Source organism: Aulonocara stuartgranti, assembly GCF_965226115.1.
Source record: "Aulonocara stuartgranti genome assembly, chromosome: 3".
NCBI classification, from domain to species: domain Eukaryota; kingdom Metazoa; phylum Chordata; class Actinopteri; order Cichliformes; family Cichlidae; genus Aulonocara; species Aulonocara stuartgranti.
The window spans coordinates 25,762,938-25,787,981 of NC_138941.1; the positions used below are offsets into that span (position 1 = coordinate 25,762,938).

General features: G+C 40.5%; 3 protein-coding genes across 7 annotated transcripts; 2 read left to right on the forward strand and 1 right to left on the reverse strand.

Moving 5' to 3' along the window:
• The first annotated feature begins 1,850 nt into the window (after positions 1-1,850).
• rela (v-rel avian reticuloendotheliosis viral oncogene homolog A) lies at positions 1,851-12,872 on the forward strand. Of its 2 annotated transcripts, none has more exons than XM_082527499.1 (11): positions 1,851-2,016; positions 3,788-3,823; positions 3,997-4,130; positions 4,929-5,074; positions 6,083-6,174; positions 6,521-6,655; positions 7,216-7,320; positions 10,211-10,426; positions 10,511-10,591; positions 10,698-10,781; positions 11,107-12,872. In XM_082527499.1, the coding sequence occupies exons 1-11, from the start codon at positions 2,010-2,012 to the stop codon at positions 11,904-11,906; spliced, it is 1,836 nt and encodes a 611-aa protein (XP_082383625.1). In that variant the 5' UTR covers positions 1,851-2,009; the 3' UTR covers positions 11,907-12,872. The 2 variants fall into 2 exon arrangements, with proteins under 2 accessions (XP_082383625.1, XP_082383626.1); XM_082527500.1 differs by having other exon boundaries at positions 11,110-12,872.
• cUnh11orf68 (chromosome Un C11orf68 homolog) lies at positions 12,859-15,101 on the reverse strand. Of its 4 annotated transcripts, none has more exons than XM_082527504.1 (3): positions 15,012-15,094; positions 14,584-14,653; positions 12,859-14,120 (listed from the first exon to the last, which is right to left on the reverse strand). In XM_082527504.1, exon 3 carries the CDS (start codon positions 14,075-14,077, stop codon positions 13,334-13,336), a length of 744 nt encoding a protein of 247 aa, XP_082383630.1. In that variant the 5' UTR covers positions 14,078-14,120; positions 14,584-14,653; positions 15,012-15,094; the 3' UTR covers positions 12,859-13,333. The 4 variants fall into 4 exon arrangements, with proteins under 4 accessions (XP_082383630.1, XP_082383629.1, XP_082383631.1 ...); XM_082527503.1 differs by lacking the exon at positions 15,012-15,094 and adding an exon at positions 14,727-15,005; XM_082527505.1 differs by lacking the exon at positions 14,584-14,653 and having other exon boundaries at positions 15,012-15,101.
• Positions 15,069-22,780, forward strand: drap1 (DR1-associated protein 1 (negative cofactor 2 alpha)). Its single transcript, XM_082527506.1, has 7 exons — positions 15,069-15,250; positions 15,846-15,918; positions 16,125-16,218; positions 17,362-17,487; positions 18,359-18,449; positions 18,548-18,636; positions 21,282-22,780. The coding sequence occupies exons 1-7, from the start codon at positions 15,209-15,211 to the stop codon at positions 21,472-21,474; spliced, it is 708 nt and encodes a 235-aa protein (XP_082383632.1). The 5' UTR covers positions 15,069-15,208; the 3' UTR covers positions 21,475-22,780.
• Positions 22,781-25,044: the final 2,264 nt, after the last annotated feature.

Here is a 25,044-nt window from a genome sequence, read left to right on the forward strand (position 1 = left end):
TTCGATTGCGTTGAATGCATCAGCTAATCCAGTGCTTCTTACAGCAATAATCATAATGATAACGATGCAAAGATTACCATTAGATATACTCTATTTATAATGGAACATCGTTTACACTAAGAAAATAAGTTTTCGTTTTCACCATATTCTATCAAAGGACAGGTGTCTTAAAGGGCCTGATTTATTCACCTCCAGCGCCCCCTTCTGGCCAGGATATGTCTCTTAGAGCAAAATCAGTCCTTTATTCACGTTACTTTGTCTTCAACTGGACTAAAACAACATGGTGAAATAATCGTTGTTTAAAAAAAAGGCGTTTGAAGCCCTGTCACTATTATCACACTGTATTAAGTAGGTACTGATTTCTAGTGCAACCAGCAGACCAGAAACGTGTAAAGTAAGACCGTGTGTGAAGGACTGGCCTGAAAAACACTGAAACTGGTAAACTTAAGATCTGTATGTTGTGTCTGTTTACAGAGAGAAGAGCCGACAGACAGGAAAAAAGTGAGTTGGATCTTAATCTTAAGACTCTTCCAGGTTATGACTAAAGCCAAGAGTTATGTTATTGCCTCTCCCACTCACTTATTTTTCAGTTTCTTTCAAGTGCGTCACTGGGTATTTCCGCACTGTTTTGAGTGGGTGGAGGCAAGTTGCACTGCAGAGAGAAGGCAGAGGTCTGCAACTAGATCAAGCTAGCCACAGCGCCGGACACGACGCAATTTTCCCTCTTCAAAATAAAAGTATGCAGTATTTTATGAGCAATTGCTTGTCCCTTGCAACTAGACGAAAGTCTTAAAATAAGTAACGCACAATTGGTATACACTACTCCTATTACACCACAGTTCTGCTATACTAATGTGAAAAAGCGTGAAAACCATGAAAATAAACTATTGTTAATTTTGGAGACTTGGTAAAGGTAGTGGCTGGCTTTAAAAAATAAAAAATAAACCAAGTTATTGTTCTGTTCACACCTATTTCCGTTATCTTGAAAATTACCCAAAAAAATCTGCCATGTTTTGATTTTTTTTAGTTCACTATAAATTCGATTAATTAATTTAACATTTGGGGGTAAAGCTAGTAGCTGCCTAAGTAGTCAATAAAAGGCGTTATCAGCGAAAGGTTATCCAATTTCAGATTCTGCATTTGTAATAAACGTGGCACAAAAACAATGCCTACTGTGTGAGAAAAAGACAAGATGAGGACAAAAATAAAGCAGAGATGTGTTTCTATTAGAGGAGTTAACCTGTGGAATAGTTATGACAGTGATTTAAAAAGGTGTAGTTCATTTTCCTTGTTTAAAAATATGTTTAAAAATAGAGTATTAGAAAAATATATAAATCAAGAATGAAAAGAGCAAAAAAAAAAAAAAAAAAAAAAACCCCTCTTGATTCTTTTGCTTTGATGTAGTTACTTATCTAAGGTGGAAAGTTTTTTTTTCTTGTTTGTTTGTTTGTTTTGTTTTTGCTTTGTTTTATTATTTGCTTCGAGCCCTGTGTACAGGAGCTGCATGCAAAAAGATCTTTTGTTAAAAGGGTTGGCGTAATAAGCAAATGCTTCAGCCAATACCTTTTGATTAGCCTTGTCTCATGCTTTCTTGCTTTGTGGTAGATCTTTGTTCTGTTTTCACTGAGATATTTGAATGCTAATCAATAAAAATCAAATCAAATAAAAAAAAATCAAACAATGAAGAGAATAAAGCACGTACTGTGCAGTTGCTGCAACTTGGCGAGAGGCGTGTTGCACAACAAAGTTGCAGCACATCGCTTCCCAAATAGATGTTCCTTACCGGAAAACCCGTGAGCACGAACGTAACTATGTCTGTGGCTTTACTAACTGTACACTCTCGTACACAGACGTAGGTGGAGCGAAGGAGGCGACAGAGCGGCTCTGTCAAGAACTTCGTGGAGTCTGTAGTGCCGTGTTTCCTGCTCTTTTTTGGCTTAAAATAAGATACAAATTATTGAGAAACAGCGGGGGATATCGAGGAGCGTGAGCTGGACTTGGACACAGCCATGGACCGTAAGTGGAGCTGCTTTTATTTACTCATCTCAGACACGGGAGGCGAAACTGTACAGGGAGTTGTTTTGCGCACAAGGGAAAGCCCCGCTATCATTGGGTTTTGCGCCAACAGGAGGAGTCTGTTCCCGAATAGTAAGCTAACGTACAGACAGAAGTTTGACTTAACTTTGGTTTATCGCATACATGTGAAATAGCCGAGAGAAACTTGATGTTTAACTGAATGAATTTCTCAGCTTGTGGACAACTCAACTGGCACGAGCGGAGCGAACCAAACAAGTCTCGCGCTGCCAAGAGGCCTGTGGGGTTTGTCCACTTGAGAGATTTCCTTCTAGCCTCTGAAACTTCGTTCAGAACTCTCGCCATTTAATGTTTTTCTGTATGTAAGTGGAAATATTCTTTGTGAATCACGCACTCAAAAGCTTGTCAGTAACAGTGAATAGTGTATTTTAAATTCGGCCTGGTTAAAATCACCGTATAACGTTCTTTTCAATAAAAAAAAGTCGTATTTAATTGGTCGACGCGTTTAGCAACCGCCCACTCCGGCTTTAATTGACAAAAACGGTTCCGATAGGAAATTGTGGTAATAAGCTCTGTGTTCAGGAGAACACGTGTATGCAGATACTGTGAAGATTTCACAGCCGCCTCCGTTTCTATTTTATTCCATATATACCTTTGCCTTTAGGCTAAACCATAAACAAACGAGATTTTATAATGGAGTTCTGTTGACTTCCTATGTTTAGAGTGCAGCCACACTTTATGCAAATGTTATAAACCTTAAAATAGATTATGTTTGTTGATAAGTGTCACTTATCTCTGTCTTGGTTGTCGATATTGGCACGACAAACAGCCAACATCTGACTGAGCATCATAAAAGTATGTCCCTTTGTTCGGTCAGTAAAATTGAAAGTGATTCTAGCAACAGTATCGAAGGCCTCAGCTGTGATGCTCTTAATTCAGTCATTAATGATCTTTCGGTCATTGTGGGTATGTGCTTTCACTTTCACATCATCCAGACTCAGTAAGTAGAAAAGACTGTCTTTCACATAAGTGGTCAAAATGCAGTCATTACAGACTCATGTCATCCTTTTATTTTAACAAACAACAACTTTTGTTTGTTTGTTTGTTTGTTATTTTTAGTCTTCACTTTGGGGCTTTGCACAGCCTCTTCATTCAGTATTATTCTGGCATTTTAGGTATGATCAGAAAAAGCAAGAATAATGTCTTTGAGCTAAGGCTAGAAAGCGAACATGTTACAGCATGGAAAGGACTCTACTCAAGCTTTTGAGCTGAACCTTTCCTGCCTGCTGATGGGTGGAGCTTTGATCGACTCACCCAGTGTTACACCTTACTTACTGCCTGAAACTGGAGTGCACCCTGCACTAAAGGCTTCCAGCAACAAAGCTGGTAACCTGACACCAATATTAAAAGCCCTGCCTGTCATTGTTTGCCTTTTTCTGCACTTCGTCTCCTTCTCGGTAGCTTTGCAGGCAAGTGGTTTATGACAACCAGAGATTATATTTAGCTGGGAGGCCCTTGTATCTCGGCATCCTTCGACCCCGTTGGACGCTGCACTCTCCTGTAGAATTCCACCCTGACCTCACCACAAATGACAAACTCTGACTAAACCTCAAATATGCAACAAATCTGTTTTCTGTTATTTTTGTCATCTCCACCACCACTGCGTGCTTCCTCGTGGAAGTCGTAGATGGAAAACCTGCAGTTTTTCCTCAATAAGTTGGTTAAATTCCTTTCTTGTTTCTGTTCACCACAGCTGGATATGGATGGAGCCTTACCCCGCTCAACCAGGGTAAGCACACTTTCCTTTTTAAAAAGAATTACTGATGTTCTCTGCAGTGATTTCATGAGTAAACATTTCTACCCTCGGGTGTAGTGACGATCGATGAGGCTGTCTGTGTTGACACACTGACACAAGTAAAGCAGTATTTCACAATGACACAATGCCTTTGCTTTCCTCAACAGCTCCCTACATAGAGATTATCGAGCAGCCAAAGCAAAGGGGGATGAGATTTAGGTACAAGTGTGAGGGACGGTCTGCTGGCAGCATTCCCGGAGAAAAAAGCAATGACACCACTAAGACGCACCCAGCAATCAAGGTGAGGTGGCACAACTTACTGATGCGTTTTAGCGACGATTCATTAAATATCATTTACATTACAGATAATATACACATTGGTGAAGATTTAGGTAAAACGGGTGCATGCAACCACAGCAACTGTTTCCACAGTGACTCATGTACGTCAACTGTACATTTATGGTGGAGAAGGTCAGTGCTGAAAAAATGCTTTCTGCAGCTGAAACATCTGTTTTTCCTGTTGAATGTTAGGAACACAGACTGTGTATGCGTGATGGATGATGCAAGAAAGAAATCCAATATTATATTATATATTATATAATATCATATATATATTTGTGTTGATCATTTCAATTGAAAACGTAATTTCCAGAAGAATACATTTTTCCTACAATATCGGCAAAATTAATTCTGGACTATGAAAGAATGGATGTTATCAGCTAACGCTAACAAGCTTGGTTTGCAAGGTACATCTGTTAGTACAAAGTCATAAACCCAAACTGAAGAATGGACCTGTCTGACAGGCAGTTAGTGCAGATAACTTATATTAAAAATGTCCTAGAAGGCATCAGTACTATAAACATAGTTGAGATGTCCAGTTCGTTAACTTGAATTAAAGGGGTGAAGCATTGCAAACAACTTAGTCATAGACCCTAAAATGAACAGCACCACCAGTAAGTCATCAGACGAACGTTTGTGTATCAGAACCTGTAATTCTTCTCTGCAAGTTGCATGCAGTGAGTTTGTTTTAGCTGCAGACAATGCAAGTGCCCTTATGGCTGAACCTTCTATCAGTAAAACTCTGTTTTTTTATGGACAGGTGCACAACTACAGCGGCCCCCTGCGTGTTCGCATCTCATTGGTGACAAAGAACTCACCCTACAAGCCTCATCCTCATGAGCTGGTTGGAAAAGACTGCAAACACGGCTACTATGAGGCTGACCTGCAGGAGAGACGGATACACAGGTAGGACTAGTTTGTATGTAAAGATAAAATTAGACACTTCAGAGAAACCTAAAGGAAAAAAAGCAATACAGAGCGCTACGGTGTCTCGAGGAAAACTACAGTTTCAGGCTAATGCAAAGTGAAGTTTTGCAGTGACTGACCTAGATTAGCCCTTGATCGGTTCTGGAAAATGACGTGTGTACTGTCACCTTGCTTGGTGTCTAGATGAGCAAAAATTTAACAGAATACTTTTTTTTAGCACAAAAGAGTTAACATTTCCTCTGTATTACAACCAGAACAAAATTTCCACAAGTTGGAAAAAAACCCCAAATCATTCCCAATTTGGTTCTGAAGTGGAAATACTGACTGATAAGATATGTTGAAACCTACTGAACCCATATACCTGGCAAGACATGACAGTTTTTTTCTGTCTTCATTGAAACAGTGACAAAAGTCAAACAAATCAGCTTGTACTGCAGACAGATGTGTGCACTGTGATTCAACATGAGCAACTGCACGTGCTTATGTTAGGCAATTGTTTTTCACACTGAACAGTTTATATCCTGATCATTGCTCTAGATCACCACACGAGTTATAAAAGGGAAACCGTTACACTGTTATTTCTAATTATAGTCTCCCTGGAGTCTAAATTAATGAAACATCATGTTAAATAACCCAGAAAAGTACATAAAAAAATCTGTATGCTAACAAGCTTTTAATTGTTAAACTATATTTGACTGTGACTAACAACAACAATAATAATAATAAAAAAATAATAATAATAATTAGGTTAGGTTATAATGCAGGTATAATGCAGGTACTGGACACAAGCAGTTCAAACACAGTCATTATAGTGCAGCCAGAATAAGGGTAGATATGGGGTAGAAGTCAAGAACAGCAAATACTTCAGGAAGTAGCAGTGCAATGCCTACTATTTCGTTAACCAAAAAAGTAAACTGGGTCAAAAGATGATTGCATGAACTGTGTTGCTAGATGTCTAAAAAGTTGTTTTGTTTTTTGTCTTTTCAGTTTTCAGAACCTGGGTATACAATGTGTGAAGAAGAAGGATGTAAATGAGGCCATCACTTGTAGACTGCAGACAAACAATAACCCCTTTAACAGTAAGTGGCCATAGTTAGAGATGAGTCTCCACCACAGATTTTAGTGATTGTTTATGTTAACTACCTTTGTCCTTAAAGGATATGATAACATCATTTTGGAGGATAATTGTAATCATGTGCTTAATTTGGATTACTGACTTCTTCTCATGCAACAGCTATGCGTTAACTTCTGTATGGTCAACTCTTATCAACAACACTAAGCAAATTCTACCTCATGTTTGTTACTGAGACGATAGCGGGTGGTGGCTGTGTGCTGAAAAGTAGTACGACAGGATGCAGTGGTTTGCTTGAGTGTTTTATTGTGTGTTGCGTACCACGCCCTTTTCCTTCTCTTTCTTGGATGCAGTTCCTGAGGCTAAGGTGTGGGAGGAAGAGTTTGACCTAAATTCAGTCCGGCTTTGCTTCCAGGCCTCCATCACTCTCTCTACAGGGGAGCTCTATCCTCTGGAGCCTGTGGTATCACAGCCCATCTATGACAACAGTGAGTTGAACACAGCACACGTGAACAGAAATGCATATGCACCAAATTAGCTATTAGCTATAATATTTCTTATATGTTAATATAAGGTAAGAGGTGCTTATAGTAAGTACTGTACCATTGTAGAGAGACGAGTATCAGTCTGAGCTCTCTGTACCAGCACGTTCACACGTATAATCACGACTATAAAACTTCCAAATGTCCTGCAGCCTTCCATGCCCTCAGTGATTCTCTGTTCCTCTTTGCAAATTAATGTTTCCTCTCAGTTTGAAGGTATTTACAAGAAATAGACATCACCACAGACTCACTTGTGGATCAAACACATACATCTGTGTTTCTCCAAACAGCTGAAAAAGTTTAATTTCACTTTCGAAAAATGTCAATTGTCTGTGTTTCAAAAAACAAACAAACAAAAAAAGTAGACAAAGTAAGCCAAATAAAACGGAGACGTTAGCCACCCAAGTATCGAAGTGCCAGCCAGAGCGGGCCTCACTGTGTGATATTTAAGTGTTGCACTACTATCGTGTTCATGGGCACATAAAGGCTTTTGTTCTGTCTTGCAGGGGCTCCAAACACAGCAGAGCTAAAGATCTGCAGAGTCAACCGCAACTCTGGAAGCTGCAAAGGAGGGGATGAAATCTTTCTGCTGTGTGACAAAGTGCAAAAAGGTACTGTGTTACTGTACAGATACCGAAAGAGCACAGCGGCACACAGCACAACTAAACCTACACTTTCAGACTGAATAATCCATAAATAGAACTCAGGACTGAGTAAGCAGATGTAAAACTTGCAATACACGTAGAGCGGAAACGGTGTAAGTCCTTTACACCCACAGAAGATTGTGTGAGAAGAGAAGAAGTTAGAAGCAAGTGGTCTCAAAATAGAAGAGTGACTCACTTAATAAAATATACTATATGAGGTGACTGGGTTTCCATTTTTTACAGCAGCTGTCATGGCTTAGTTTCCTTCTTCAAAACAGCAGATGTGCTAATTATGCATGTAATGGATATATTAAAAAAGTTAAAAAGAAAATGCAGACTACCTGGCATTACACACTAAACTGACCCGTCCTATATCATAATGCAACTTACAAACACGTGTTAGAGAGACGTACTGAGGCTTTCAGTGCTCATTTCCCCTTTAAGTTACAGCAAGTCCACTTTTTTACTGGACATACGTGGTTAGCCAACCTTAAGTAGAGCAAGACTGTGTCTTCTTACAGTCAACCTCAGGATCTGTTATTCAAATAAAATGTTCTGTATTTCTTAACAAAACTTCTCGACTGGTCACACTGAAAAAATCTGTTCTTTCCAGATGAACTAAATCAGCTTTACCCTCATTCCCCTAAAATGGTTTTTAAAAAGGCTTTTTTTATCCTGAAGTTTTACTTCTACCACTGCCTTTCCTGTTGCCAAATTATCTGACAGATTCCACTTCAGAGAAACAACTAAGGAATAACACGATTGTGTTTGTCCAGAGCAGTGAGTTTACACAGTGATATCATTTTTGTTGTTGTTCAGATACAGAATAGGCTGCTAGCTGATGCCAGAGCCAACAAAGCTGCCACTTAATGAACATACGTAGGTCAAATATGCCAATACTGATATATCTATACTCGAAGCCTCAAGCAATAAACAGAAATTGTTTGAACATTATAATACAGGTCACCTGTAATAAAAAGATTTACTAGTCTCTTTGACCATGTGTGTTACTCCTACGTCTTCTTTGGCATGCTGTGACTTAGATATTCTAAGCAAACATGTAGTGAACATTAAGCTTATAGATGTTAGACAGCGCAGTCAACAACACTGCCCATTGTACAGTCAATGAGAATATTCTTGAATGACTGCACACTGACTGCTAATTAATGTTGGCTAATGTCAGACAGATATGGAAAACTGAAATTTGTCTGGGCCAACTGTAGACAAGGAAAGATAAATAACGGCTCGGTCTTGAAAGTCAATTGATGAAGCACTTTTCTCATAATGAAAGTAACACCAGCAACTCGACCAGCTGTTGTTATGTTATTTATTTATTGATTTAATATTGTAATATAGCATGTAGTGCTATATCCCAGATCATTCTATTTGCTAGTCACTGCTTCCCATTAATAGACTTTAAAGCCACATTAATCATGATATTGCACTATAATACACTACAGTTACACTTTAATAATTCATCAAACGACTGTCTTAAATGGGAAAGGTGTAACTTGCTAATTCAGTAAAAGGACTAGATGTTGTAGTCCCTGATAATGCATTGCGTTAAATGGCGAGAAGCTTGAGGGATGGCTGTTATGAGGAAAGGCAGCCCAGAAACCTTTGGTGTTTTACCCAGGCTAATCTGACATTTTTGGGGGGATTAGAGATCTGATCTAAATGATCATATTAAGATTTGGGACACATTATCAGTAGTGGACCTTGGATTCTTCTTCAAAGGGATAGAAAAGGTGATAGAGAGAAGTAAGACAAAAGAGACAAGATAGGAGAGTGCAGAGAGGAGAGCCAGAAGGGGGCGCTCGATCTGGCTTCCCACACCGCCCCGCCGGATCGGGCTGTATGCTCTACCTCCCCACTAGAATACAGTCTCCAAAAATGATCAGAGGAATTATTTTATTGTGTGTTGGTTTTTCCTGTCTGCAAACTTTGAACTCACTGAGGTTGTTTTCAGCAGGCAGCAGGTCTCAGCAGCAATGAGAGAAAAGTAGTGACAAGGACTTGATTTAGGTGGACACAAAGATGACTCCAAGGGAGTGCTAATGTTAGCTGCTAGGAAACTGCTGTAGGTGATGATGGAAATTTAAAAAAAAATGTTGACTGAAGCATCACGTATGCACTTCAGAAACCTCTGGGTTCAGACTGTGCCTTTGTTCCACGTGTGGGATTTCATTGCATCTCATGGAAGCTGCTGTGTGTAACACAATGCAAAGCAGTCACCTAATCTGTTTTTGTGCTGAGTTAAAGCTTTCTTCTTCTTCTCATTCTTTTCCAGTTCTTTTCATTTCTGTACAACAGTTTCTTTTAAAGTGATCACTTTATGCTCATTATACAAGCCTTTTTTTTTCTTCCCTCACTTATCTGCTGCTGTTTGATCATGGCACACATATATGCTTTGTAATTTGGATGTGGGTGCTCCCCTGAGTATCATTTGATACATCTTAAACTGGATACAAATTGCATCATTGCGAAAAAAGATCGTGAGAAGGCTGAATTTTGTACTAGTTCATCTCTCGGTCCTGCTGTCTCTGGGAGCCTGTCACACAGCTACTTTCACAACGAGCGGCGCTGTCACATATCTGCTTTGAACATTAAACCCTTTTGGTTGAAGTTTAACAACTGAAGCTGGCTGCGAGCCTTCTGAGTTGTTGTTAGACTTGAGTGTTGCGTAGCAGCAAATGTGATGTAACACCCCCGGGGTCTTTTCTCTGTTAATCAAAAACATCAGAGCTGCTTTTGCACCGAAGCCGGCGAGTTAGTGCCCGATTATCTGATTATTCTTTTTGAGTTCTTCACCAGCTGCAGTATGTTGTTACATTTGCCATTTTCTGTTTCCCTGCAGAGGACATTGAGGTGCGTTTCTTCCAAGACTCTTGGGAGGGGAAGGGCACTTTCTCCCAAGCTGATGTCCACAGGCAGGTGGCCATTGTGTTTCGCACTCCGCCCTACCGTGACACTAACCTCACTGAGCCAGTGAGAGTCAAGATGCAGCTCCGGCGGCCCTCTGACCGAGAAGTCAGTGAGCCAATGGACTTCCAGTACCTGCCGTCAGATCCAGGTAAAATATATTATATGCAGAAAATGTGCTGAATATGTGCAACTTTTCTCAAATTTAACTTCTTTATCATTTCCACCCTGGCAGATGAATACAGGCTGAGTGAGAAGAGAAAGCGGACAGGAGATATGTTCCAGAACCTGAAGCTAGGGCCCTTGCTATCTAGTGGTAGGTTAATAAGATTTTTTTTTCTGTCAGCTGAGCATAGTATAATTGGATAATGGTTACACTGTTGTTAAGCACGGTATTATAAAGACGTCTTCTGACATTTCAGTGACCACTCCACAAGATAGACAGCACCTAAACCCATCAAGGAGAAAGCTGACAGCCAAGCCTCAATTACTGAACCCACAAGCTGGTGAGTCTGTTGCAGATGTTCCTTCCTTATTTGAACTCATTTGAAGACATTTTACTTTACTTCCTGATATCTTTTACACCAACTAACAAATGGATTCATTCAAAAATTGTCATTTCTGGCAAATGTAATTTGATGATAGTTAATGTCCGCTTATAATGAGTAATACTCTAAATAATAAAACAGTAATTTAGATTGGTGTTAGTTTCAATCTCCTCGTCTTCCTGTCTTAAAGCAGTTGAGTCATTAGCGGTGAACTTTGTGTATGTGAAATATGTGATAAGGATTTTCTGCAGTGAGTTCTCAAATCACTTGCTTGTGTTTGCAGCAGCTGTGGTGCCCACTGGTCCCACTGGGGCAAAATCACATCCCCAATACCCCTTCCAACCAGGCCAGCTATTTTCTGAGCAGACAAAAGTAGAAGCCTCCAACATGTCAGCAGCTCCTACCAACCAGTGGAAGATGACAGCCCTGGGCTCCCAACCAAAAGCAAACCCAGTGTCTAGCTTTTCAATGAACCCATCACCGGCCACCTCTACCATCACTTCCACTTCCAATCAGGACTACTCAACGGTCAACCTGTCAGATCTTCATGAATTCTTCCCCAACATTTCCTCGACTATCACCCAGCAGGAGCCCTCAGCTTCTCAAGTAAACTTGGCCTCTTCACAGACAAGCAACTCCTTCGCCCTCCAGAGCACTCAGTTCCGGGGAGAGCCACCACTTGTTGATGACGATATCCCAGATTTCCCTAGCTTCACTGAAGGCCAGGTCCCAGTCAACCTGGACAGCCTCAACATGGATGACTTGGAGGATCTTCTGAACCCCCAAATCGTAAATCATCCTTCATGTCAGCCGACTGGCCCTTCGGGCTCCTCTACCGCTGCCCAGACTAGTGCAGCATCTCAGAACACTTCTGACCCTGCCAGCAACCCAGGAAGCACTTGGATGAATTACCCCAACAGCATTGTGCATCTGCTCCAGAACGAAATCATGACAGACAGCAGACCCAATAACAACCAAATGCTCGAAGACTTCGATGAGTTGATGTCTGCTGATGAGGACCGTCTTATTTCCATTTTTAACAGTGGAAGCCAAGCTGGGTTTGTGTCAGGACACCCGACTTAAAGTTTCTTTCATTTTTCCAAAGACCAATTGTATCTTCCCCTGTGGCCATCAGGACTAAAACTTCTTTATTATTGTAAGGCAAAAAAGGAAGTAGGCAGAGGAGACCGAATGTAGCAGCACTGCTCACTGTGGACACACTTCTTAAAATACCAGCAATGACTTTATGGTATTCAGTCTGACGCCTTGCCCAGTCATATAGTTTGTCTGATAAATTACAAAACCCATAATGTAGGTGATCAGATTTCATGCCCTGTGAAACCCATGTCCAGCATCTGTGACTAAACGTTTAGGTCACTGTCAACATATTGATGGTGGAGACAGATTCTCCAGCGAATGTTTTACGAAGACAGACAGCATGGGTACTTTGATAAAGGTATCCGGTGTGGTGATTATTTTTGGAACATGTTAAGCATGTTTTTGTACTGTCATTTGAACAATTTTGGTAGCTGTGGCCACAAAAATGTGCAGCTTTTGTCTCTTTTTTTGTCTTTATACAAAAGGGTTCATATATATGTAATCAGATCTAGAGGTAAGTCTACACAGATTATGTCCGTTTTTAAAAAAAAATTATCTCTTTGGATTGCACCATTGTTTTCTGAAGGTTAACACAAACTATCTGAATGTCTTGGAAACAAAATGAAGGTGTACATTTATCAAACAAGCAACATTACTATATATGTGCTTATACTAGAGATTGTGCTTTTTGTGGTAATAGTTTCCACTGCTCTGTAATCAGTTTTTCTACACTTATTTTATCAGTAATGGTTGCATTTTAACTCAGCTGTTTCAGACTTGCTATACTCTGCAGTAAGGTGCTTTACTGAAATGTATGTTTTTACGTGTATTATGAAAGTGGATCGTAGTATAATTGTGCTTTTTTTTTTTTGGAATGAGACTTTGTCAACATACAAAACACTGTTTTGGCAATAAATACCACAACATATAAAGACGATTTTCAAAAGAGTATTTTACTTTGCAACTCTGTAACTGTTATACAGTACAAAGGTGGGAAAAAAAGGCGAACGCAAGAGACAAATGTAAAATGGCAACAAGGAGTACTTCAGTGGATCTTCTGAAAATGTGCATACAAATCAAGGATGTTAGTCTTCTTCCCGGCACTCGAGCCTGTTAGAATCTTGTTAGTACTACTATTCTTGTATACAATATTTTCAATACAAAATAAAAAAAATCTGAAAGTGTTTCAGGTCATTCAGAAAATTTTACAACACAAAAAGAAGAGACAAATTTAGTGTTTTGGATTTTTTTTTTCTAGAAAAAAAAAAAGGATGAATTTGTGATCGGAGTTCAACCAATGATGTTCTAAATAGTTGCAGTCAGAGGACTGTACTGTCCAACCCATCTCCTGGGATCATCACGCACCTCTTCACATACTGTTACAGCAAAACTCCTCTCTTGGTCTGAGTGGCTTATGTTACCTCAAGATTGGTAACTTTGTTGATGACGTGGGAACGCCTGGGCACACACTCCAGGTCGAACTTGCTCTCGTATATGGTGGGGCAAACATTCCAGCGGTTGTTCCGATAGATTCCCAGGTATGTATACACATCTGGCTTGTACGAGAGAGGGCATTTGACCCCTGTGGCACGAATGACCGAATCCAGCCTCATGACCTCATTCTCATCAGTGAAGTTCTGGTTATAGGCACAAATGACCTGCTTGCCCTCTGCCTTGCGGTCAAATGGGCTGACTTTAACGAGTGAGATCTTGCCATCTAGGGCTGCTCTTGCCACACATTCCCAAGCGTGGTCCAACTTGAAACCAGTGTCCAAGTGCATAAGCCACTTGCCTGAGAGTACTCTATGGTTCAGGGCCAGCTCCCTCACTGTCTGGAAGGTGACGGGCCGGGAACTCGCCAAAAGTTTCTCCCAACTCTCCTGGAGTCCTGTGACATCCGCACCACTGGGGCAGTGGTTTGGGCCCACCACAGCAATCCACCCCACAGGGCTGACGCCACCCTCCTCGTCTCCAAATCTGGACACTTGGGAGGGCCTGTTACTCTCCAACCAGCCATCAAACTCGGATCTGGGAGTTCTTCTAGAGTCAAAAACAATCCAGGGGTCCATGTCTGCAGCCATGGCTTCAGCAGCATAGGTCTCTGCAGCAAAGGGGGTCCTCATCTCGCCATCAACAGGGCTCTCTTCTTCCTCCATAATGGTATAGCAGTTACACGAGTAAACAAGTTCTGAAGCCTGCCTGTTGAGTTGAAGAATGCAGTTATTATTTGAATAAAAAACCACTGGTTTAGCCTCTGTGTTAGCTTACAACCCTTTTGCTGTTATTTATTAGCTTACAACCCTGCCTAACTTCGACAGAAGTGGACAACTGAATTGCTTATGAATGCTACTAGCTAGCCTGCTACAACAGCGAAAGTTAGCGTATCTCTACCACTGATTCAGTTTCACACGAAAGTTGCTATCGACCCCAGCGTACCGCCTACAGCTGACATGTCAAAGAACACGCAGAACAGCTTTCTGACTGCTTTAGCATTGTTGTAGCTAGCCGACAAGCTAGTCGTCTTTATAAATGTACACACTCGTCCTGGCTAGCCATTTCTAGCCAGCTGTTGAATACAACTGACTCTTTAACATTCACAGTTTTCCCATTCAAAACGTAAATAATCGCACGCCGATGTTAAACTTTGAACATAAAGGCTTACTCTAGCCGTAGATGTCGAAGTTTGTTGTTCAGTGTTGATCTTCCGCATAAGCGCAGCAGCTCCTCTGTATCTAAGAGCCAAAACCCATTCAGGTGGCTGGCAGTTTAACTAATAATTATTTATACATCAATTAAATTACGTACCTCGTCCACAAATTCGACCGTATGTAACAATATAAATATATGATATAAATATATATTTTTTACGTTTTGCTATAACATAATTTTAAACATAAGTTATGCTGTACTAGATTCAGCGACTTGCATGACTTGCAAAACTTGCATGTTCCTCGGTATGTGTACAAGTCAAAATATGTAAGTTTCCCACATTTGTATTTTGTTAAGCTTTAAAAATAAACATGTTCCATTACTATGGTTAAATAAAAGTATTTCTTTTCTTTGCATTTGCGGAAAGACAAGCGCTCCAACCTGACGGCACGGAGACCCTGCGGAAACAAACTGACCGCACCGAGGAACGAGTGACGAAGACGATGTGCTAACTAGTTAGCCGGATAGCCACCACTATCTGGTGTGCGCGCGGTGGAGGCGAATTTCTGTATGAAATAGAATACGAATATAGCATATATTGTATTTTATTTTAGTTTAGCCACCCAGGTAATTTAATTATGCCCAGCAAAAAGAAGAAATACAACGCCAGATTTCCTCCGGTAAGTTTAAACTGTGCTGAGCCGGTGTCAAAGCAAGCTAACGTTAGCAAAGTGTAACATGGAAAGCTAAGTTCTGTAACTAGCTTAAGTGGAATTCGGCCTCTTTTGTTGCTTAGAGAGCATACAAGCCATCTAACACTCCCAAACCATTTAGTATACAAAGCACGTGCCTTAGTGAAAAGTAGTTGATATCATGAAATTAGTGACCAAACATCCCCTGTATGTCATTAGTTGGTGGTGTACACACATAGCAGGCGTGCTATTTAAGTTGGTCTACTAATTGACGTTGTTTTTAGCATCTCAAGCTAGGCTAAACGGCACGTAAATAAATGTGAATAAATCCATTCTTTATTGTAATAAGCTGGATAATGTATCTACAATCCTCACACTACGTGAGTAGTGTAATAGTAATGATTGCAGTTACTTTGTGGGGACCTCACGTTATTCGATGTGCTGTACTGCAAACTCTTTACTAGGTTGTCCCCGAATTTCAGCGCGTTTTCACTGAAAATGTTTGTTGTTGTTTTTTAAGAAAATGAAAATTTGAAGCGTTGCTGTAGACACATGCATAAAAATAGACCTTTTCTCATTTCAGGCAAGGATTAAGAAGATTATGCAGACAGATGAAGAAATAGGCAAAGTGGCTGCAGCAGTGCCTGTTATTATATGTATCCTTCCTGCCTGCAGTCGTCACTGTGCAAGTTCTGTCTTGAATTATAAATTGTAAAAGACTGTTTAATAATTAGAGAAAAATGCTTCCTTAGTCTGTTGTGTTGTTGTGTCAAGTTGTCTATTATTGCATGTTTGGTAGTTTGATGATTTAAAGTACAAACACACCACTGCTTCACTGTACTTCCCTTATCCAAGATATCAGCAAGAGCACTGGAGCTTTTTTTGGAGTCCTTGCTTACAAAGGCTTGTCAAGTCACCCAATCTAGGAATGCAAAGACAATGACAACGGCACATCTGTAAGTTCTGTGTTTGTCTTCATTCAGAGCCCTGTCTGTGTTGCACTGTGTTGGAGATGAACGTCTTAGGAAGGCAAAGCCATCTGCTGTTCAGATCACTGGTATATTATATAGTATTTGTTTTTAATGAGTGTAGCTGAAATGCTGTCAGGCCTTTATTTTGTTTATTTTTAAAGTGGACTCATGATGAACTTCCAGCTCGATAATTTCATTCTTGGACTTTACTAAAGTAGCTTTGCTTGATTCACATTTAAAAATAACGACTATTCGTAATATACACAACATACTTCTTTTAAGTCAGTTTTCTTCTGATTGGTTTTAACAGTACATTTAACAGTTCTTTCATCTCATTTAATCAAATTTCACAAAATGGGAATTGTGCAAAATTTCAGGACTTCAGTCATTAGTTTACTCAAAAAATAATCCTCAGTGAAATGTTGAAAATAGGAGTGTTTTTGAATAATTCCCTAGCATAATTTTGTTTTTACATGACAACATGTACCAAATCCAAATTGACTTTTTAAGTAATGATTGTGATGGTTTTCTTTCTCATCTTCCTAAGAAAAATTTGCCTAAAACACTTTAAAGTAGATAATGTCATTTTAAAGTAGCCCCTCAAAAATGATGTTGGAAAATGTCTAAAAACAGCCCTGCCATCATCCTTTGAAATATTTTTGAGAAAGCTAATGACAGCCGGAACCTCAAATTTTCCACGATTCCTATTTAGGATGTGTATCCTCCACCTGGAATGTTTTTTCAGGTAAGATGGTGAGGTGGGAAAGCATTTGATGAACTGACAAGGACTAACCCTACACATTGCAAAAAGATAAATAAGTAAGGAAAATCATTATGAGCCGTCTTTACAAAAAAATGGCATCCTGTTACACAGCATGATTTACTGTGTGGTGGGAGCCTGATAGTTCTGTGGAGCACATTTGCAGTACACTGCTGAATCCCTTGTATCTGAAAGTATTTCTGGCCTGAGTAAGACAGCCCGCCAAAACAATTTTTCCCTGTGACTCAGACTGTATGTGTTGCTAAAATGAGTATGTACTACCATTAAGCTTGCTGTCTTTTTGATACGAGCTTATATTTCACTTGGCAAGTAAGGCTGAGGAGAAAACTGTTCATATTTATTCACAGAAAGCAGTGCATTGAGCTGGAGCAGCAGTTTGATTTTTTAAAAGACCTGGTTGCGGCGGTGCCAGACATGCAGGGAGAGGGGGAAGAGAACCACACCGAGGGGGGAGGAGAGAAAGTCCCACGGAGGTAACATTCGCTCACACAGACACCCAAACACGTAGAGAAAGAGTCATGATGCTTTGAAATGGAAGGAGTATTTCACATACACGATCAAAACACTCCAGGGTGATATGAGGCAGCCAATCCAGCTGCAGATAATTTGGACTTATTTCATTAAGCAGTTTGTAATTCAGTCAGCTCTGATAAGTGCACACACACATCGGTTTAAACTAAAAAGGATTCGCTCCACGAACAGACAGAATCTGTGTACGTTATCTTTTCTTCTTCTGGAAATGAGCACTGCTGTAAATTGGTCTATAATCCTTGCAGTGTTACCGTACTCCCGTGTTCCTTTAGTTTTGTGATTCTAGATTATCAGAAGAAAATGAAAGAACTGGCCAGAGCGAAAATTAATTGTTGAGGAATTGTAGACAAGAAAATGCAGTATTGACTGTCAGATCAGACGCCGGCACCGCAGCTAATTTGTAGCAGAGAGCTTGGCGGGGAATTAGACGTTTCTTTTCTCTGCAGACTGCGGCTGATTGGATTCATATTCAATTCAAAGTGGTCGTAAAACTTGTAATGTTTAGACATTTGGTGTCAGCAAGTGCCTCAGAGTAATTTCCACCAGCAGTATGCGTCACACTGTTCTACTCTGGAGTTATCTTAAAGTTGCAAGGAGAGAATTTCTGCTTTAAAAAAAGCCACATTAGCTACTATGTTTTTCATTTAAAACATTTTTGTGCACTAAGTTAAACAATTGATTTCTGGTTCCCTCGTCCACAGTAGCCCAAGTGTACGTTCTGTTTCATGTGTTGTCTCGTAAACATTCTTTTGAAACTTTAAAGTAGGACCTGTTATCACATTTCCTTACATGGTTATCTTTTTTCTTCCTCAGAGGTCGAAAACCAGGGTCTGGTCGCAAAAACGGAGGTGCTGGCGCCAAAGGCAAGGACAAGAAGTTATCTGGAACAGAGTCGGAGCAGGAGGTGTGAGATGATTTGCATGTAGAGGCCTGAACCTGTCTACTGTGTTTGTCTGTATGAGGGGAGACGACTCACTGTTGTCTTCCTTGTGATGGAAACAGGACGACAGTGAAGACAGCGAGACAGACGGGGACGACGAGGACGGCTCTCAGTCTAGCACACATCTGCAGGCTCCATCCAGGTTCCACAGGTTTGTGTCCAGATCCACATGAGACGGTGTGTCTGGAAATATCCTCCCAGACTGCAGACTCGGAGAGAGGGAGGGCGTGTTTTCTTTTAAGCTCTTGCACTGCTCTTCCCTCTGAAAAACAGACTCTCTGATACAAAGATGTAAAATGATTTACAGCATATGACAAAGGAGATAGATGCCTAGAAAATGGCATAGAATTCATGAGAACTGCTGAATCATTATAAACAACCCACACACATTTGAGCCATTCAAACACTACATGATGCCCACAAGAGGGCAAACCAATACAGCAAAAGATGCAAGTAGTTACTTAGGCACATTTAGTCCAACATAAACATGTTTACATACCTACACATTACAGAATAAACTAAACAAGTTGGGTCTGGCACCCTGAGTGAGCTCTGCTTTGGAACAACATGGAGTGGTGTGGACTGGCATTTATACAGCACATCTCTGGTTTTCAGTATTCTGAGTATTCAAACCTCTTCACACTACTGTCCCCATTTATTCTGTACTAGCACACTTTCAGCAATTTATCTACACACGTGCTGTGAGACATCACAGCTGGCAGAATTAGCACTTTAACTTGATTCTTATATCAACTGATAAAAACAGAAGACTCGTCTAAACATGGAACAACAATTCAAAAATTCCATCGATATGAATTTGGGAAATGATTAGCAGGGACCTGACGTGTATGAGGCTTTTCCCACTAGCCAAATCACGAGACTTGTGCTTCAACCATTGCAGTTAGGTGCAGTTAGGGTTACACTGTTCTGCAGTCTGCTGATTACAGAGCTTGAAGAGCAAATCGCTCTTTGTGATGCTGAGTTTACTTGAGAACTGAGATTATGATATTGAAAATGGTAATAAAAACAGTAAATAACCATATAGCATACTTGAAAAAGTAACCAAGAATGTAGGAAATGTGTTTTATTTCAGTCTTTATTAATTTGGTCAAATTTGCCAGCACAGAATAAAATTAAGAGGCTTGTGGAGTCTGAGATGTCTGCAGTTCAAAGTGTTTTCTATTGCTGTATTCCATTATTGCACTGTTACAAGCAGATATAATAATATTCGAAACCCAATGTGACCTCCCCTCATATACAACTCTACACTCACATGCCAGTTTGTTAGGTATAAATGACTGGGTTGGGCCCCGTTTTTCCTTCAGATCAGTCTAAATGCTTTGTGGCATAGATTCATCAAAATGCTGGAAGCATTCTTAAGATTTTAGTCCAAACTGACATCAAAGAATGATATCGACTTTGCAGATTTGGCTCTATATCTGTGATCTTCCATTCCCCCACATCCACTGGCGGTGACTGTAGAGGCCATTTGAGTACACTGGACTCATTGTCATGTTCAAGAATCCAGTTTGAGATGATTTGAGCTTTGTGACATGCTGCGTTGTTCTGCTGGAAGCAGCCATCAGAAATGGGTACGCTGTGACCATAAAGGGATGGACATGCTTAGTGACAATACTCTAGTAATGACGCTCAGTTGGTACTAAGGAGCACAAAGTGTACCAATATAATACCCATGCACCCATACAACAATGGCACCAGAACGAACTTCTGATCCAAGGCAGGATGCTTTCATGTTTACACCAAATTCTGACTCTGCCATCCAAATATCACAGCAGAAATCAAGACTGATCAGACTGGGCAACGTTTTTCCATTTGTATTGTACAATTTTGTTGAGGCTGTGTGAAGTGTAGCCTCAGTTTCCTCTTTCTAGCTGACAGCACCTGGTGTGGTCTTCTGCTGGAGCCCATCTGCTTCAAGGTTCAATGTGTTGTGCATTCAGAGATGTCCGCTCAAATAACGAGTGGTTATTTGAGCTCTTGTTGCTTCTTATCAGCTCAAAGCAGTCTGCCCATTATTCTCTGGACAAGACATTTTCGTCCAGTGAACTGCCTGCAAACTGGACAGCTTCTAATTTTGGACTGTTCTCTAAACTCGGAGAGAATTGTGCAGGAAAAGCCCAGTAGATCAGCAGCTTCTCAAAATACTCAGAGAACTCCGTCTGGCACCAGGCTAGGTTCTTCACTTGACTGGGATGGCATTTTAAGACTTGTCTGAAGAAGCACTAATTGGTCAGTAATTACATCAGCGGCAAATCGAGTTCAAAGCTGTCTGATCTCTTAAGAAATAAACACTCAATTTACTTTGCATAATCTTTCAGCTGCTGCTCTCTGTTTTCGTTGTGCCTCCCATGAAGGTGCTGCCATTTTTACTTTTCATTTGTAAGAAAATCTCCAGACAAGCAAAGTTTTTTTTCTCTCAAAAAGTTATATTGCCTCACATTAAGAGCACATAAAGGCATATTTATATATGACTATTACTGTAGCTTGTTAAGAGAGAGAAATCTGGTGGCTGAAATTATGCCAAAAACAGGAAGAGGGCGCTGTTTTCCTACTAGAATCGATAGACAAACCTTTGCTGGCCCCAAGTTGAATAAGTTGTACCTGGAGTTCCCTGTAAATATCAAGATTCATTTTGGATACTTAACTCTAAAATAGTCCATTATTTTTTTTAGTGCACAGTTAATTTGACTAATAATGTTTCAATTTAAAAGGTAGTTTGTGCATAAAATGCACACGACTCCTCAGAGGTTAACACCTGTTCCTGTGCCCCCACAGCTCCAACACCCCCCCTCAGTATATGCACATGGCCAACATGGTCCCAATGGGCAACATGGCTCCGACGCAACCTCCGGGCACCGTGGCCTTCGCCCCACACGCCTCCATGATGAGCATGGCACCACCTCCCACAGTCCCTGCACCGCACAAGAACGGGGACGACGATGACGACGACGAAGACTATGACTCTTAGCTCGTTCTCAGCACTCCGCTCACACACTCTCTCATTCTCTTCTACCACACACACACACACACACACACACACACACAGTCAATGTTATTTTTCAAATTCTTAAGTTGTTTTTCTGGCAGCTGCTGTAAGCAGAGGAGAGAGAGACTCTTCATTGCAGCCTGCTGACCAAAACGCCCTTGGCGGCCAGCTATAAGAGCCACCACCACCGCGAGAGACACAAAGCCTGTACATTATGTGTTTTAATTTTCTTTTTCTTCTTCTTCTTCTTTTTTTATAAAGAAACTTTTATTTTATTGTAGAGAAGAATCCAACGAGGATCTTTTTTAACAAGTCAGTCGCTCGATTTTTGACTAGGAAAAATGGTGGTCGTCACCGTTTTTGCAGGCACAACAAGCTTGGGCCTCGCAGCTTTTTCTTTTCTTTCTCTTTTCTTTTGGGAACTTTTTTTTTCCCTCAGTTTCCTGTTGTAGACCTGAACATATCAGTCGTCGTCACTCAGATCCTCAGGTTGGCTGAAAGAATCCGTACATAGTAGTTGTTGAAGCTTTCTTTCAAGGCAACAGCACAGTATTTGGAAGATGATCATCGAGAAGGTTGGTGTCTCGCTGCTGAAGTGTTATGACTATGTTATAGATTGGCTGTGATATACAGCTTTTAAGCTCTGAGCTCTACTTCCCGGCTTTGTCACAACTCGCAGCCCAATTGTCTGGCTGTAACATAAATAAGGAAGCAGGTGTATTTTTTACTATACATTAGCTAGCTACACCTCTTTTTTTTTTTCTTCCCCCCCCCTTTCAATGAGTTTCTATTTTTAAGTCACGTTTTTATCAAGAGAACTGTAAACCTTCACAGCTCTGAAGTCAATCATATCAGCAGGTTAATGAGTTAATTATTTGTTGTTCATGACCCTGGCAGAGGTCTGTTACTTTGGCAATTGGATCTTGTTATTATTATTATTATTACTTTACTCGACCATTTAATACCCTTAAATTGCCCATCTGAAGTATACTGTGACTCTTGGACCATATGTTTGTTTTTAAAAGCTTTTTTCCCCCCCTTCTATTGTCCTCTCTCATTTCTGTTCTGGCCTCTCCTCCAATTTTGAGTAACTTGCTCCTTTATCCTGACTGTTTTCCTCCCCTTTTTAGATTCTTTTAAATGTGTTGATTGGAAGCAGAGTTGGGGCGCCCGTTTATGTGTCAGTCTCCGTATGAAATGGTTGCAAACAGACAGTTGGCACTGTATTGTAAACTTTTAACATTCTTTTTATTTTGTATGTAAAATAAAGTTCATATTTCAATTAAAATGGTCCTTGTATTGGTTTGATTTCTGCATTGGAATTGAGAGCTTGAAGGTACCTTCCATATTCAATATCGGCTTAAAGGCAAAACCAAAGTACACTTACTAATATTTCAAAAACCCTCCACTGAAATTTTTTTACCTTCGTGGGCGTGGAGTACATCCTTTGTAGTTCCAAATCCTTGCACTTTGGAATTCTCTGCATTTTCTATTGTGCAGTTTACCTTGGATGCTGTGCATCTGCCAACCGGTGACTCAAGCAGCCTGAAAGACGCAGCTTTGCAGTCTCCTTCTGGTATTTAATCAGATAAAAGTGCAAGACAGTACAGGTTTGTGGAAAAGTGAGAGATGTGATTGTTATCATGGGCTTGCGTTGTGTTCAGAGTAGCTGGCACACTTGGCCCTGACTGTTCATCCAGCCCCCTTTCCTCTTCCTCCTGCCTCTATTTTTTTTTTTTTTTAAACAGTCCCCTTTGTCGTGTAAATGCAGCCGCCTCTCTTACCCCCACCTCCAAACACAGCCGACCAAGCAGTGCAGAGCCGGGACCACGAAAACAACTGCATCCTTCCTGCACAAGCGTTGACTCAGCGCACTGTGAGGAGGGAGGGGTTTTGCTCAGTGTGTGTGTATGTGGGGTAAAGAGGGAGGAAGGTGGGATGGGGTGTCGGTAGTTGACTTTAGGAGGTTGGTGTTCAAACAAACGGCAGCCGTGGTGCAGGGAAGGAGGGAGGGGAGGGGAGCCATCAAAGGGCTAACAGAAGGAAGCGTGCTGTTTCCACACAGGAGCCGGCGGGGACAGAGGTGACCCTCTGATTCCCGTCACCTCCTGAGAAGCCACTGACTTACAAACATGGGAAAATATGACCAAGAGGAATTCCCTGACCTTTTCCAAGATAAAGTATTTTTGTTTTAATGGATAGAATGCACCTTCATCAGTGGGAACACCAGCAGTCAATTACTAAAATATGCTCCAGTCTTTACTGAAGGCTATTTTTAAATAACTCTTAAACATTAGGTGACTACACCACCATGGTGGGCACCCTGTGTGGGTGTTTTCGTCATGTTAAAAAACACGGTTGGGTACGTAGATGGACCAGTCAATCATGAGCTTCATAACTTTATTCTTTTCACCACAACAGATGGATGGTTGTGGATGCCACCCTCCCACCCTGCTTACTGATACTTAAAATTCCTCTACTTGGGGCAGTAACAAGTCCTCGACCCAGAGTGACTGAAAGCCTTGACCCAAGACTCAGGGGTGCTAATTCTCATTCACGTGCTGCTGTAAACTGTCCAGCACAAACTGGAGTTCATGGTTTGCTGAAGCCAAGAGATCCACATCAGCAGCAGCAGAAACAAGATCCTGAGACCACTGAACCTGACACCTTCCCCTTCTGCCGTTTCTCATGAACACTAGAAATTTTGTCCATAGAAATTATGAACACAATCGGTGACAAAGGACAGCCTGGGAAAGTCCGACACCCAAGAATGGTCTGACTTATTTTCAGCAATGCAAAAAACCTTTCACTGTATACCACCCATAGGACACATGCTGACAGCAGACTGCCACACACATCCTTGAAAAAAATATCTGGTACAGTGTTCAGTGACCTAGTACTACACTACATAATGTTCCATGTAATATTGAATTAAATTATAAAATATATTTAAAAAAAATCAAAATCAAAAATGTTATGTTAAAGAAAGCCAAATTATGAAATGCTATATTTAAGTAGTTCTCACAATTTGAACTTTTCACTGCATAAATCATAATCTTTATTTGGCACTAATGGACTTCCATTGGCTCATCGCCAGGATTACCAAAAATTCTACCATACTGATAACTATACTGCAGCATTTATGAGTTTATTTTTCCCCAGGTGGTTTCAAAATAAAAATCAGATTAAACTGTCCCGTAAGATCAAGACAACATCTGCGGTTAAAAGATGTGTCTCTTCTACCAAGTATCTCAGAATCACATCATTAAATGACTATTATTGTCATTTCGTCAAACCTCATTTTAATGGGACTAGATTAAAAAAAATGTATGCGAAGGCAAAAACTTCCTCTTTGTTGTTGTTTTCTAAGTAGCTGCTTAATTTGGTGAAGTTAGCTAACAAGAAGTTAGCTAATACCGGAACTGCGGAAGGCTTTTAAAATAAAAGTATCAGAACTACAAACTATATGTTTTTAAAGGAGGCCACAAACCACTTTAACTTTATTCTTTTACCTTTACTCACATGTCATAATAACCATTTCTTATCTCAGGT

What these genes read in the sequence shown, in the direction of transcription:
- cUnh11orf68 (XM_082527505.1), bottom strand. Translation starts at nt 14,077, where the DNA reads ATGGAGGAAGAAGAGAGCCCTGTTGATGGCGAGATGAGGACCCCCTTT.
- drap1 (XM_082527506.1), top strand. Translation starts at nt 15,209, where the DNA reads ATGCCCAGCAAAAAGAAGAAATACAACGCCAGATTTCCTCCG. An exon ending in AGCAGTGCCTGTTATTATAT is followed by an intron (nt 15,919 to 16,124) that starts GTATCCTTCCTG and finishes CCAAGATATCAG; the next exon opens with CAAGAGCACTGGAGCTTTTT. An exon ending in GGAGAGAAAGTCCCACGGAG is followed by an intron (nt 17,488 to 18,358) that starts GTAACATTCGCT and finishes TTTCTTCCTCAG; the next exon opens with AGGTCGAAAACCAGGGTCTG.
- rela (XM_082527499.1), top strand. An exon ending in ACAGCCCATCTATGACAACA is followed by an intron (nt 6,656 to 7,215) that starts GTGAGTTGAACA and finishes TCTGTCTTGCAG; the next exon opens with GGGCTCCAAACACAGCAGAG. An exon ending in GTACCTGCCGTCAGATCCAG is followed by an intron (nt 10,427 to 10,510) that starts GTAAAATATATT and finishes CCACCCTGGCAG; the next exon opens with ATGAATACAGGCTGAGTGAG.